The sequence below is a fragment of the Xyrauchen texanus genome, chromosome 22 (assembly GCF_025860055.1).
Source record: "Xyrauchen texanus isolate HMW12.3.18 chromosome 22, RBS_HiC_50CHRs, whole genome shotgun sequence".
Lineage (NCBI taxonomy): Eukaryota > Metazoa > Chordata > Actinopteri > Cypriniformes > Catostomidae > Xyrauchen > Xyrauchen texanus.
The window spans coordinates 5,980,170-5,993,425 of record NC_068297.1 but is presented as its reverse complement, the minus strand read 5'-3'; the positions used below and the strand labels follow the sequence as shown (position 1 = coordinate 5,993,425).

Genomic DNA, 13,256 nt, shown 5'->3' with positions numbered 1-13,256 from the left:
AGAAGGACTATTCCTTGTATAATAATTTCCAATGGTGCCCTTTGGATAAGGGATATTCTGTTCAGATGTTTAGTAGTCTAAGGCAGTCAGAGTAGGGTTTATCGTTTTAAAAAGCCTTTAAGTCATGGCTATTTGATTAAAACATAACTCAACCGATGCGTTGCGGTTTAAAAAGCCTTCACCAGGGTGATGTTCTTTTAAAATATATTAATTTAAAATTCAACCCATTTCCCCAGCATTTCAACTGGCTCTGTTTGGTAAACTCAGATATTTTCAGGTAGATGCCAGGACTAGATATTGTGACCCAAAGGGCACCAACTGTGTCCAAACACAGATGCACATCTCTCATCCTGAGTTGTACATCACTAGGAACCCAGACACCTGTCTGAAAGAAAGCAAGATATGCTGGTCCCACGACAATGCATTGAAGATCAGGATCAACTTTCAACATGTGGGGTTCTCCCCTGTCAACACGGAGCTGGGAATCACACACAGATGAAGGACAAGATTATTTCAGTACAAGAGCTTACCAGGGGGTTTACAGTACATGGAAAAACAACAACAATCTCAGAAAATGACAGTGATGCAAACGATGCCCTGATCAATCATGTAAATAACAGTTTTAATTATCGCTTTGGCTAATTTTTTGAAACGGTCTTAACATTCTCTGAACTGTAAGTTCAATTGTCACAACTGTTTTATGGGACTTCTCAACTGTATTGCATGTCTGCAAAATCTAGTAACTCACTCAAAACATTTCATTCATGTTTCAAAACCTAGTTATTGTGTCAGTTAATTGGGCAATGCCACCAAAATGAAATGTTTTTTTTTGTCATTGTTGTGACATAGCTGTGCTGGTCAAAATGTTAAGATGTTTTTTCACCATGGCAGTCAAAATTTCACTTTTATACTTTATTGTTGACACTGACTGCTTACTGTACTATACAAGAATGCCGTTTTGTCTAGCTGAAGGCTGTTGTGTATCTTTTTAGATACCGAGTTCAACAGTAGGCAAAAGTTTACTGGGAAAATTCAATAGTGTAGTACAAAGGATATGCACATTTGTATGTATACAGTACATTTATTTTGTAGCAATGTTACATGCAAACAGAAAATTCACAATTGATTGTCTATTTGTACACATTTCGTACATATAAAGTCATATACAGTGAACAGTAAATTGCCACAAAATGACATCCTGCGAAAAAGCAAAACCCCCGCAACAATGAAAAAACCTGCTGTAGTAAAAAACAACAAGAATAAATTGTACTTCCTCACAGTACTTAACACTACAAGTTCATGTATGACATTCCATGTAATAGATATTTATGGAATATACTTGTATGTCTGACAGATTTTGACAATTGAATGGATCATTTTGCATGTGATGGCTCACACAATGAAAGAATGTTTAGAAGTTGTGAAGAGTGACAATTTCACTGAGAATCAACTCATCAGTTCATCAGCAAGTCATGCGCATTTAGTTGTGCAAATTGTTGACAATTGTATTTACTCTTTTGCACACATGTGCCAAAAGACATGCAATTAGCTTATATGAATAAGAAATTCAAATCTGGTCTCAGAGATTTGAATTTGTTGTTTTGAAAACAAATATTCTCATTCGAGAATTGTGCCAAAGCGATTGAGAAAAACTGTAATAAAAGAATGCAGCCATGAGGAGAGAACAAGCAGACAGACAGACAGAGTGACAGGGGCTTTATGGGGGCTGAAGACTTTCCATTATTTTTGTGCTGAAATGGCAAGACAATTGTGTACTAGTAATTCAATTGAATGGTTTTCTCATCTGTTATGTACTGATGAGACAGGTCTATCTATGTAACCAGTGACTGGACACAGAACAGGGTTTAGACAGGGACTGGATTTTCTCAAATGCATGATTGTGTTTGTCAATACCCATGGCTGAGTGGTGAAGGCATTGGACTTAAGATCCAGTGGACAAATGCCTGTTGGTTTGAACTCCACTCCTGATAGCAGAAAATTAAAGGATTATTCAAGGTTCAATACAAGATAATCTCAATCAACAACATTTGTGGCATAATGATGATTAACCAAAACATTTATTTAGACTTGGCCTTAAAAAAAGAGCGAGTGCGTTCATGTGAAAAGTGAATGTGGCCAATTTCTGGAAGGTTTAAAGGCAGATATATAAATGTTATAATTTTATAAAATCACATTCATTCATTCTTCTTTTAAAACTCATGTATTATTTGAGCGGTAAAGTTAGCCGTTTTAGGTTTTGTTGCCTAATTGCCTTTAACTTTACACAGAAAAGGTTAGTAAGTGACTTTATCACACTAAAATCATTGTCTTGTGGCTTTACTTTTGAAATAATTAGTATTTTAATGTTCAGAAATTGGCCCCCATTCACTTCCATTGTAAGTGCCTCATTGGAACCCAGATTTCTGCTATTTTAAAGAAAAGGAGGGACAAGCCGAAAAAAGTGTGTGGTAATAAATGTTATTCCGCAAATGCTGTCGATTGAGCTAAATTTGTATTGAATCCGGATTATTCCTTTAACTTCCATTCATCCACAAACTGCATATATTGAGAAACTCTGCTACTGCTGTTTTCTGTTTTCTTCTTTTTTTTGCTTTATGCATATGAGAAATGTTTGAACAAATCTAAACAAAAAATTGAGCAACAGCTGAAAGCTTTGTCTACTGAATATCTGTATCTCAATTCATAAACCTATACCAGGAGGGCCAAATTCTTAAGGCATTGGTCTTAAGATCCAAAGGACCCAGTCAATTATTTTATGATCTTAATTGTACAAAATCTGGGAAATTTGGTTTGTCTCTTAAACGAGTCCTACGCAAAGTGGTTAAGACCACTTGACTTGACTTGACTAAGACATAGGACTCACTGTAAGATTCAATGGATGCATGTCTGTGTGGGATCAAACCCCACTACTGGTAGGAAGTCAGTGATTTCTATTCAACAGATCTTATATCTTCTGTAATGCTGGATGTTAGTGATTCAAATGTATTATTTTATGATTTAGAACATACAGATGAACCCAGCCCATCTACTGTATGGTAAATGGTTTGCACTTATATAGCGCCTTTTTAACCTTAACGGTATTCAAAGCACTTTACACTGTGACACATTCACCCATTCATACCTGCCATTGGGAGCAACTTGGGGTTCAGTGTCTTGCCCAAGGACACGTGTGGGCTGGGATTCAAACCACCAATCCTGCGAATAGTGACCAACCCGCTCTACCAACTGAGCCACAGCCGCCCCAAGAGCCACAGCCGCCCTAAACTGTATGCATCTAACTACTGGACAATATACAGACTGGACTGGCTCTCAGAAGAACAATTGGCAAGTGTGACCAAGATGGTTGAGTGGTTAAACTATTGGGCTTAAGATCCAGTAGACAAATGTTCTTGTGGGTTTAAACCCCACTCCTGGTAGCAGAACAGTGATTTAAATTATCTGTAAACCATAGTAAAAGCCCCCCTACAGCTCTCACAGAACTTCATGCAGTTTAGAGAATACTGGTGAACAGAACAATAACTATTATTCTACCAATTCTAGCTGTAAACAGTGTGAATTGCTCTAATAGAGCTAAACACAACTCTAAAAAGGAATTTGTGTTGTTTAAAATTGCATAAAATTGCTTATGATTGAATGAGACAACGAGGTATCTACTGCACACCTGTATCTTAAAAGCCTGGATGACTAGGATGGCTGAGTGGTTAAGGTGCAATAGGCAACTGTCTGTGTGCGTTCAGACCCCACTGCTGGTAGCAGAGCTGAGGCTTTTGAATGGTACAATGTTGAGTTTGATGATCTATTACTAACTTACTAGCAAGGAAAAACTTAATGGTCCAGCTAGGTTAGAAGAGAAGAGCACCTGGTGAAGTACGTGCATATTCAGACGTGGAATATCAGATCAAAGGCCCAACGTCTATGTTCATGCATCCTAAGTTGATAATCTCCTGAAGCATTGTACTTACACCCATGATACCTGCATGTATTCAGCAGGCAACATTTTCTTGCATCCGCCCCATATGTTCTCACAGGCTGCCAAAGTTCTCAGAACTGCTGTCTACATTTCTCAGCCAACTATGTTTTAAGACACCTGTGTCATATAAACTATACGGAATAAATTACTTCCAGTTCACAATATGTCCTTATTTCCTTTTCACTTTAAATTAAAATCATAAAAAATAAAAAATACAGAAAATGTACATTTTGCATCGCTCCGTTTGGTTAGTTTGATTTTGCTGTATTATGTTATTTGTTTTCGCCTCTGAGCTCTGAGCAAAAGAAACTAGAAACCCTTACACGTTCAATCAATACAGCCTGAAGACCCCAGTCCCTTCCAGCACCGCTGTATGCTTATCTCATCAAAACTTGCACTGCAGTGGAGTGGGTGACAGATAAGAGGTCTGTGGTCCTCCAGGTAATGTCTGGTAATATTGCATCTATGTGACCAGGGTGGTATCAGAACTGAGGCTGTTCATTTGGCATTGAAGTTGAGTTTTAAAACCTGGCCATGATGGCTAAGTGGTAAAGGTATTGGACTCAGGGTTTGGAGGGTTACTTTTTAAATGTATTCCACTACAGATTACAGAATACATGCTGTAAAATGTCATTTGTAACATATTCTGTTATATTACTCAAGGTCAGTAACGTATTCTAAATACTTTGGATTACTTCTTCAGCACTGAAAGATTTTTTCACTTGTTTTGACTATAAAAACTTACTGCCAGTACAGTAAGACAAAATACACATGTTAAAAATACATTCCCTGAAAAACCGAAATATCTTATGCAGTGTTGTTTCTAAAACAAGATCAATCAAATTGAAACAATACAAAAATAATGATCAAGAATATGATTTTTGCCCTAATATCAAAGATCTTAATAGAAAAAAATAAATTATGATCCAAAGTGAATTTTCTTGATATAAAAATATGATTGTGGCTGGTAACACGTGTATGTAAAATGGCTAGAAATAGCATTTTAGCTTAGCCTAATGTTAACAATTTACACAAGGTTTATTTCTATTTCTTCTGCTCCAAACGTTCTTCAAACGTACTTCTCTGTCTGCTCACATGAATGTAACACATCATAAGAAAGTGTTTCACTGCTGTTCAAATGCACTTTGAATCACATAATTTATATGTATAAATGTTTTCCATCTGAAAAGACTAAATATTAAATGAAATAAATGACAATAAAATGCAAAGTAATCTCTTCAATAATCAAATTACTTTTTGAATGTAACTGTATTCTAATTACCAATGATTTAAATTGTAACTGTAGTGGAACAGTTACTTATATTTTGTATTTTAAATACGTAATCCTGTTACATGTATTTCGTTACTCCCCAGCCCTGATTGGACTTAATATCCAATGGACACATGTTGAACCACAATCCTGGTAGATAAGCTGGTGATTACTGTTTTTCCACTGAATTATATATTAGCAAACAACAGCTTCTGTGCATCAGCATAAGCAAGTTACAAAAAACTAACAAATGAGTGTTAGCAAGTATACACTACCACCTATGTGAAAAATGCATTTGGACTGCCTAAATATCTAATAGGCCTTTAATGTACATAAAAAAAAGTTATATTTTGAGAGGTTCTGTTTGAGTGTGGAACAACCAAACATCTGTTCATCTACTATAGTTGATATAATGTAAAAATATATTATAATATATTATAATATAAATATAAAAATGTGTTCTAGATGATGTGAGGATATCCAGATCAAGCCAAAATCAATATCAAAGGTAATTAATGATATATATAGTTGACATACATGTTAGTGTACCCCTGAATCTGCTCTTTGTACATATTTGGGTGCTAAAAGCTGCTTAAAGTTGACCTTTTTAATAGAGAATGAGGCACTATAACAGATCCTACCTTTCCCATGCCGGGGGTGTCTTTGACTTTGTTGACTGCCCGTAAGAGGCAGGGTGGAGCAGGGGGCGGAGACACCTGCAGGATGCCGCTGAAATTGGTGGGGAAGAGGGGTGGATGACACGCCACGGGGGGCACTGGGCGCTGCTTCTTCTTCTTGGAAGACAGATTTAATTTCTGGGCAGCCCTGAGAAAAAACAAACAGAAGCATTTAGGTAGGGGATAAAACTACTCCAGATGTGTATGCATGTATAAACTCTGCAGTCTCTAGGCTGTTTGCTTTGATCCAAGTTTTGTTTGTTCCATGAATGTGTTTTGTATTTAAAATTTACAGCACAGAAAGCCCAGTTTCAGAAGATCTGTGAACGAAGTGTTAACTGCTCATTGAATCATGACTAGTGGTTTATCAATATGGGTTTTTTAATGGCCGATACCGATATCCAGAGAGCAGTGTGGCCAACAGGCCGATATATCACCCAAATTAATATAGTAAATAACAAACATAAAATTGCTAAAATAAATAAATAAATAAACTCTTATTTAGCACTATATTTACTAAATTTCACAAAAAACAAACAAAAACAAAATATTGCATTTAAAATGTTTGGTAGCAGTTTCTTCTGAGTTCTGTTTAGTCATCAAATTTTTTTTTTTATAAAAAAATAAATAATTTTAATTTGATGCACATAACAAAATTGTTAATATATTAGCAAGAAGGAAATAACAGTACACACAGTAGTCCAGCAATTGCATTTATTTAAATATTGAATCAAACCAATTGTACATACAGTGCATAGTGAATAATACATTTATTATAGCAAACGTGAAGCGCTTTTACCTTGGGCTGATTATGAAAACGTAGGTAGCTGACTTGCTACCTAACAGCCTAATCGGTTAATGGCTTAACTGACAGCTGTTTTGAATGAATGGAACTCTTAAGTAAACTGGTCTACAAACAGTTTGAAAAGCACCTTATGTTCATCCTACCTCCGTATTCAGCCCCGGAGGCAGAATTTTCCTGGTATCGGACACAGCCTTGAAGTTGCACTTACGCGTTTGTGCGGTCACAGGTTAGACCGTCATGATTTGTGAATGAGAGGAACTTTCGATCCTGAAGTTTTTGCTTCTGGCTGATAGAATACATGCTTCAGAGGAATATATTATATGAGGAATATTATATATTTGATAAGAAAATGCTGGATTTTCGTAAATTAGTTTATAAATGGTATATAATACAAGTTTTAATGGTATTTGCCTTTTATCATTAGAAAATCAAATTAAAGGTGACAGGGAACTGCTGAGAAGAGACTATTAGATTACGTGCTTCAGAGGAAGATTTATGAGCGCTCCACATGATGCTGGATATGCTGAAGTTGTGTGAGTTACATCTGTTTTAACTAAACATGTGCATATTTGCAGACAGTAGCCTATATGATATTAGTTTTATTGATATTTGCTTTTTATCATTAGACAAGACAGTTAAAGGTTACAGGGAACTATTAAGGAGAGAGAGGGATATTGATAAAGGCGAGCACTTTAACATTATAAACTCAAACGCATTCTGATAAGGACCGTTTTAATGACACTATGCTGCATTAGCTATTAGTAACATGATGGCACGTAACAACAAAACAAACCGTGACTGGTCTTTTACATGTCTCAGTCGATTCACATGCAAGCAGGCGATTTTTGGCGCCCTCAAGAAATAAATTGGTCAAAAGGGAAAATGTATCAGCCAATGGCGATAATTAAAAAATTAATAACATCGGCCGATTTATCAATAAATGAATATACTTTTTTTTTTTAATCCAATTTACTTATGAACCAATGGTCACATGTCCTTGTGGGGATGAACCTTACTCCTGGTAACTGTGATTTCTATTATTTTACATTTATTTTACAAAGAAATTAATGTTTTAGAACGCAAGCTAATTTTCTCAAGCTGTAATGTCATTAAAATAGTCTACTGAACACCATAATCTCAATTAATATTTCAAGCTGGATGGTTTGTTAAGGTGTTAGACTTAAAATCCAATGGACACATGCAATTGTGGGTTCAAAACCCACTCCTGGTATCTGTGATTTGTCTCTTTCTACATACCCAAACTTCAAATCAAAAGGTCTTTAAGAATGCAAGCCAATTGCTCAAACTGTAATGTCATTACAATAATCTACTGAATCTGAATCTAGCACAACAAGCAAGCTGAACAGGATGGCCGAGTGGTTAAGGTGTTGGACTTAAGTCTTCTACACACCCTATCTGTAAGGAAATTAGACTTTTACAAGCATGCAAATTTGCTCAAGCTGTAATGTCATTATAATAGTCTACTGAACATCTGAATCCTGGCCAGGATGGATAATGAGTTAAACATAGAAATGGAACGAACACATGACCACGTCAGTTTGAACCCCACTTCTGGTAACTGTTCTTTCTATTCTTCTACATACATTAACTGCAAAGAAAGTAGACTTTTAGAAAGCATGACAATTTGCTCAAGCTGTAATATCATTAAAAAAGTCTACTGAACACCTGAATCTTAACAAAACACCCAAGGTGGCCAGGATGCCCGAGTTGTTAAGGCACTGGACAAAAGATCCAATGATTCTTCTACAAACTTCAATTGCAAATAAAAAACAAAAAAAAAACAGGACTTTAAGAAATCAAGATGTAATGTCATTACAAACGTCTAGCCAGCAGCGATGGCCGATTGGTTAAAGGGGTTGGAATTAAGATCCAATGGACAGATATAACCCCAAAATAACCCCAATACAAAGTTAACCCCAATTCTTGTAGCTTTAATGAGGCTTTCACGGCTATGCTAACCCAACTCAAAGCACATTCTCTGCAAAAGTATAAGGATGTCAGAAATATCTATAGATCTAACTGTAACAGGCCTTTTATAATGTAGAAGAGATTTAGTTTTTTGTATTGGCTTTCAATTTTTGTTTTAGTTGGTTTTACCTGCATGTAAATAGTTTTTATTTATTTTTTTAAATGTCTTACGTTTTTATTTAGACTTAGTATAGTTTTAGTTTTCATATGTTATAACACCATAGCTGTAAATCTTTACTATAAGGTTGCATATGTTAAAAATGTTTTAACTACATTAGTTCTTATAAACTAACAGTGAACACTTACAGCGTATATTTATAATAAAGTTGGGGAGTGGTGGTGGCGTAGTGGGCTAAAGCACATAACTGTTAATCAGAAGGTTGCTGGTTTGATCCCCACAGTCACCACCATTGTGTTCTTGAGCAAGGCACTTAACTCCAGGTTGCTCTGGGGGGATTGTCCCTGTAATATGTGCTCTGTAAGTCGCTTTGGATAAAAGCGTCTGCCAAATGCATAAATGTAAATGTATATGTCAATATTTATCTTAGTTAATGTTTATTCCAACATACACAAGTACATTTGTAACATAAAAAATTTGGTCACACTTTATATTAGGTGGCCTTAACTACAATGTACTAACATTAAATACATACAAGACTATGTATTTACTGTGTAACTACATGTTGTTCTGCAAATTCCCACATTTGCTGCTGAGGTTGATGTGCGGTTAGGAGTAAGGGTAGGGTTAGTGGTTAGAGTTAGAGTTAGGTTTTTGGGTAAGGGTTGTGTTAGTGGTAAAGTTAAAATTGTAACTACAAATGTAATTAAATGCAAGTACTTTAAATGTAATTACAAAGCAATAACATGAATGTAAATAATAAGTACATTGTATCAAATGGTTAAGTACATAGTAGTTAAAGCCATTTAATATAAAGTGGGTCCGAAGATGTAAAAACATTAATGCATTATGAACTAAAATGAACAAATGTAGATTTATAAATTACTATTAACCAAGATTAATAAACGATACAAAAATATATAGTTCATTGTTAGTCTGCATGTGATGACACTTGTTCAGAAGTTGCAACTGCTCACAATAATACCATCACAGTTTAAAATGTTATTTAAATGTTATACAAACATCACAGCAAACCGTAGCATTCGCTGACATGAATAAAATGTGCTATAAATGTATTCACCCATACATTCATCCGTAACTATGCTCCTTAGCAGTTACTGTATCAGCATGGACTGGAATAACATGGGTCTTGTGTCAGGCGGCCCGCACCAGAGAACAACTGGATGCTTATTTGCCAGGCTTGCTCCAAAACAATGTCTGACAACAGCTGTTCTTTGAGCCTTTATCTTGTTTTGGTTGTCTATGAAACATTTAAATTCCCAAATTATTTCTATTAAATAATACTTCCAAATGGAGTCCAATGTCTTGATGTATCCATTAAACATACAGTATATACAGTGGCAACCGAAGTAAATTGATGATCCATTTTCAGAAAATACTTGTAGACTTCAGTGGCTGTTACAGCAGGCTAAACCCTTGTGTATTTAGCACTTGAAGAGACATCGAGAATTGCTTTGACTCTGATGAGGATGGGAGCCGTGAGGTTCGATTGATTCAAATGGTGGTCTCACAGTCTGTTAGAGACTGTTTCAGTTGGCTCTTAGAGGATTATTGATCAGTCCGGATTTTTCACCTGTATAAACATCTCTGTGCAGAGGCTTATCAAAGCCTAATTTAGACCATCATTGGATTTGGATTTGAATGCCGGAGGCTGAAATTGCAGTTGAAAAAATTCAAGTGCTCAGATGCTAAACCACATTTCATACTAAACCAGCATTATTCTCAGGGATGAATATAGTGTTGATCTTTAAATAAGACATGGAAATAAAGGAGAAATCATGAAAAAAAGACTCTGAATATATACTGTATGTCACAGAAGCACAATTTCATACTACATGTCCACTCCTTTGCTTTGGTCATTGGAAGAAAGGGTTTGCACAGTTATATAGACAACTAGGATATGCTCTTGGTTCAACATCCTTAGCTGTTACTAATACAATTCACCAAACAACTATATTATTTATAGCTATATATCTATATATATATATATATATATATATATATATATATATATATATATATATATATATATATACATTAATCATGTTAAACAAAATATCAAGATATCTGTTTGCTCAAAGTACTATATTTTGTACAGAATTCTTAATGTTGTGTATAAAATCACTAAAAATCAGCCGTGTATAACCAACCAGGAAGGCTGAGTGGTTAAGGCATTGGAGGTCTAATGGCCACATTGCCTTGTGGGTTCTAATCCCATCCTGCTTTCAAGTTAACAACAAAAAATTAAACTTCAACAGATACATTTTGGCTTGGCATGTCTACAAGCTAGACCAGCACCAAACCAGTACTAACCAGCGTGGATCAGCAAAGGAGATAATTAGGCTTTTCTCTTCTGTTGGGGTGCATGCCTTAAAGATCTTAGTGGTGCATCTGGAAGTGATGCTTTAATGAACTGTACAGAACAAGAAAGGTAATAGGTTTTTGCGCGTTCCAGAGCAGATCACGCCCGGTCGACCACTTTGCCTTTCAAAGTATACTCTTCTGATTGCGAACGAATACGAACACGTTCGACGCATGCGCACTACAACTGCTTTTCAATACTCTTTTAGTACATTTTATTAAAGATGCGCACCTGCGAGGAATGTATGCTTCTCAAGAAAATCAGGATTTACTGTGCTGTCTGTGCCAAAATTTCCTTCACGCACACTGTGTGCAGAGCAATCACCAATGCGGAGAACTGAAGTATACTTTGGCCTTTAGTTTCTCACCTAAGCAGAAAGAAAGTGTCACTTTGTTCACTTTGCAACAGCCACTTTGCTATTACCTTGAGGCACCATCATTCATACTGAGGCAGAACTTCTCCACCTCTGCCAACTTGTGCAAATCTATTCAAGGTCAAACAGGCTGGAGAGAAAAAAATTCTTGCTGTACAGTCATTTAAGGTATCCAAGTTTCTCCTGGCACTGAAATCACTACATATTATATAGAAATACACCCCTCTGGCTATTGTAGAGGAACTCAACTATTGTGGCTGAAACCTGCTATTTGATAACGCAAAGAAAATGTTTAGCTTCTTTTGCAAACCGATCAATTTTCTGACAAGAGGAGTGGAGCAAAGTGGTTACTCTGAGAAACAAAGTGAGGTAAAAATAATAAACACCCTGGCAGACATGAGCTGAAGGAAATATAGCTGGAAGTTATAATAGTACTCTGTGTTTGTTTAGGAACACATCTGGCGATACAGTTATAGTTTAACCTAAGAAGGCATCAGCCTGAGTGTTTTGGAGGCCAATCGACTGAGAGGCTTACCTTAAAAATTATCAAATCTCCACCTGGATACATTTTCAGAGTATTTAATGTGTGAATGTGGAAAGCGTTTTGTGTTATCCCCATAGGGCTGTGACAAGGTGTATGGCTCGGCTCCAAGACGTTGTGTGAAGTGCAAAGTGAGGTAATTGTTGTGACACTCAATAATGTTAGAAAAACAGTTTTCTCTCTCACACACACTTCTAATGCACATACATGCTGACCAAAACCTTGTTTTCCCAAGTACTAAAGAGCTGGGAACCAAAGTCATGTCAGCCAAACTCTTTGTCTTTACCATGTGCTTCTAATTTCAGCCCTCTTGTCCTACTTGCTTGCTTGAGAGACCTGATGAGAAAAGATGGAAACAATTCATGTTTAAAGCCAAAACACTTCAAGAGGGGAAATTAGAAGGACACTTTGCTTGAATTGGCTTGAACCGAACTTAGCTGAGATGTGGATGTGTTATTTTGCTGAGGCGTTAATGAGATTTCCTTAATTAGCATCTTTGAGGAACACTCCAACTTGGAAAATACAGACAGCATATCTCCCTCCAATCATTTCCATAAAATGCCCAATATTCAAACTCCTTAAGCCATCATTACCATCAAATACACATCTAAAACAATGTATAAACACAAAACAAGAAGAGTGGTGCTTGCCAGTCCAAAACACGCCACTATGATCCTAGGGTGTTCTAAGTGGTAGCTAAGGTGTTGCTATGCAGTTGCTAGGGTGGATACGCTCATCAAAAACTCTTCTAGTCCCTTATATGGCTCCGGTGGAACCTGTTTTATCATCCAACATACAAAAATCATAAGTCTGATCACTTGGAAATGTAACAGAGTGCAACAATTTGGTTCCAGAAATAAAAATCCCATTCATTCATTCCATTTTTTAATTATATGCAATCAACCTTTAAAGAAGTAAGTTACTGTGAGCTTTGAGGTTGTTAATCGATCAAATTGGCTGCTGTTGAAGCCATCAGTCTGCATTATTAAAACTTCATTATTAAAAATTACTGTGTTTAATAGTGCAATCTCTACTAAAGAACTACAATACCTTTGAATCATGAAGAGAAAGATCCACCAATCAGAGAGGAGCAGCCAAAGAGCCCAGTA

General features: G+C 36.1%; 1 protein-coding gene across 2 annotated transcripts in view; it reads right to left on the bottom strand.

The window, feature by feature from the left end:
* The window catches only part of kif26ba (kinesin family member 26Ba), a 123,573-nt gene that overhangs the window by 30,276 nt on the left and 80,041 nt on the right, over positions 1–13,256 (bottom strand). For both annotated transcript variants that reach the window (XM_052154336.1, XM_052154337.1), the window contains exon 5: positions 5,903–6,086. In XM_052154336.1, coding sequence (XP_052010296.1) covers positions 5,903–6,086 — 184 coding nt within the window. The remainder of the gene's footprint in view (positions 1–5,902; positions 6,087–13,256) is intronic.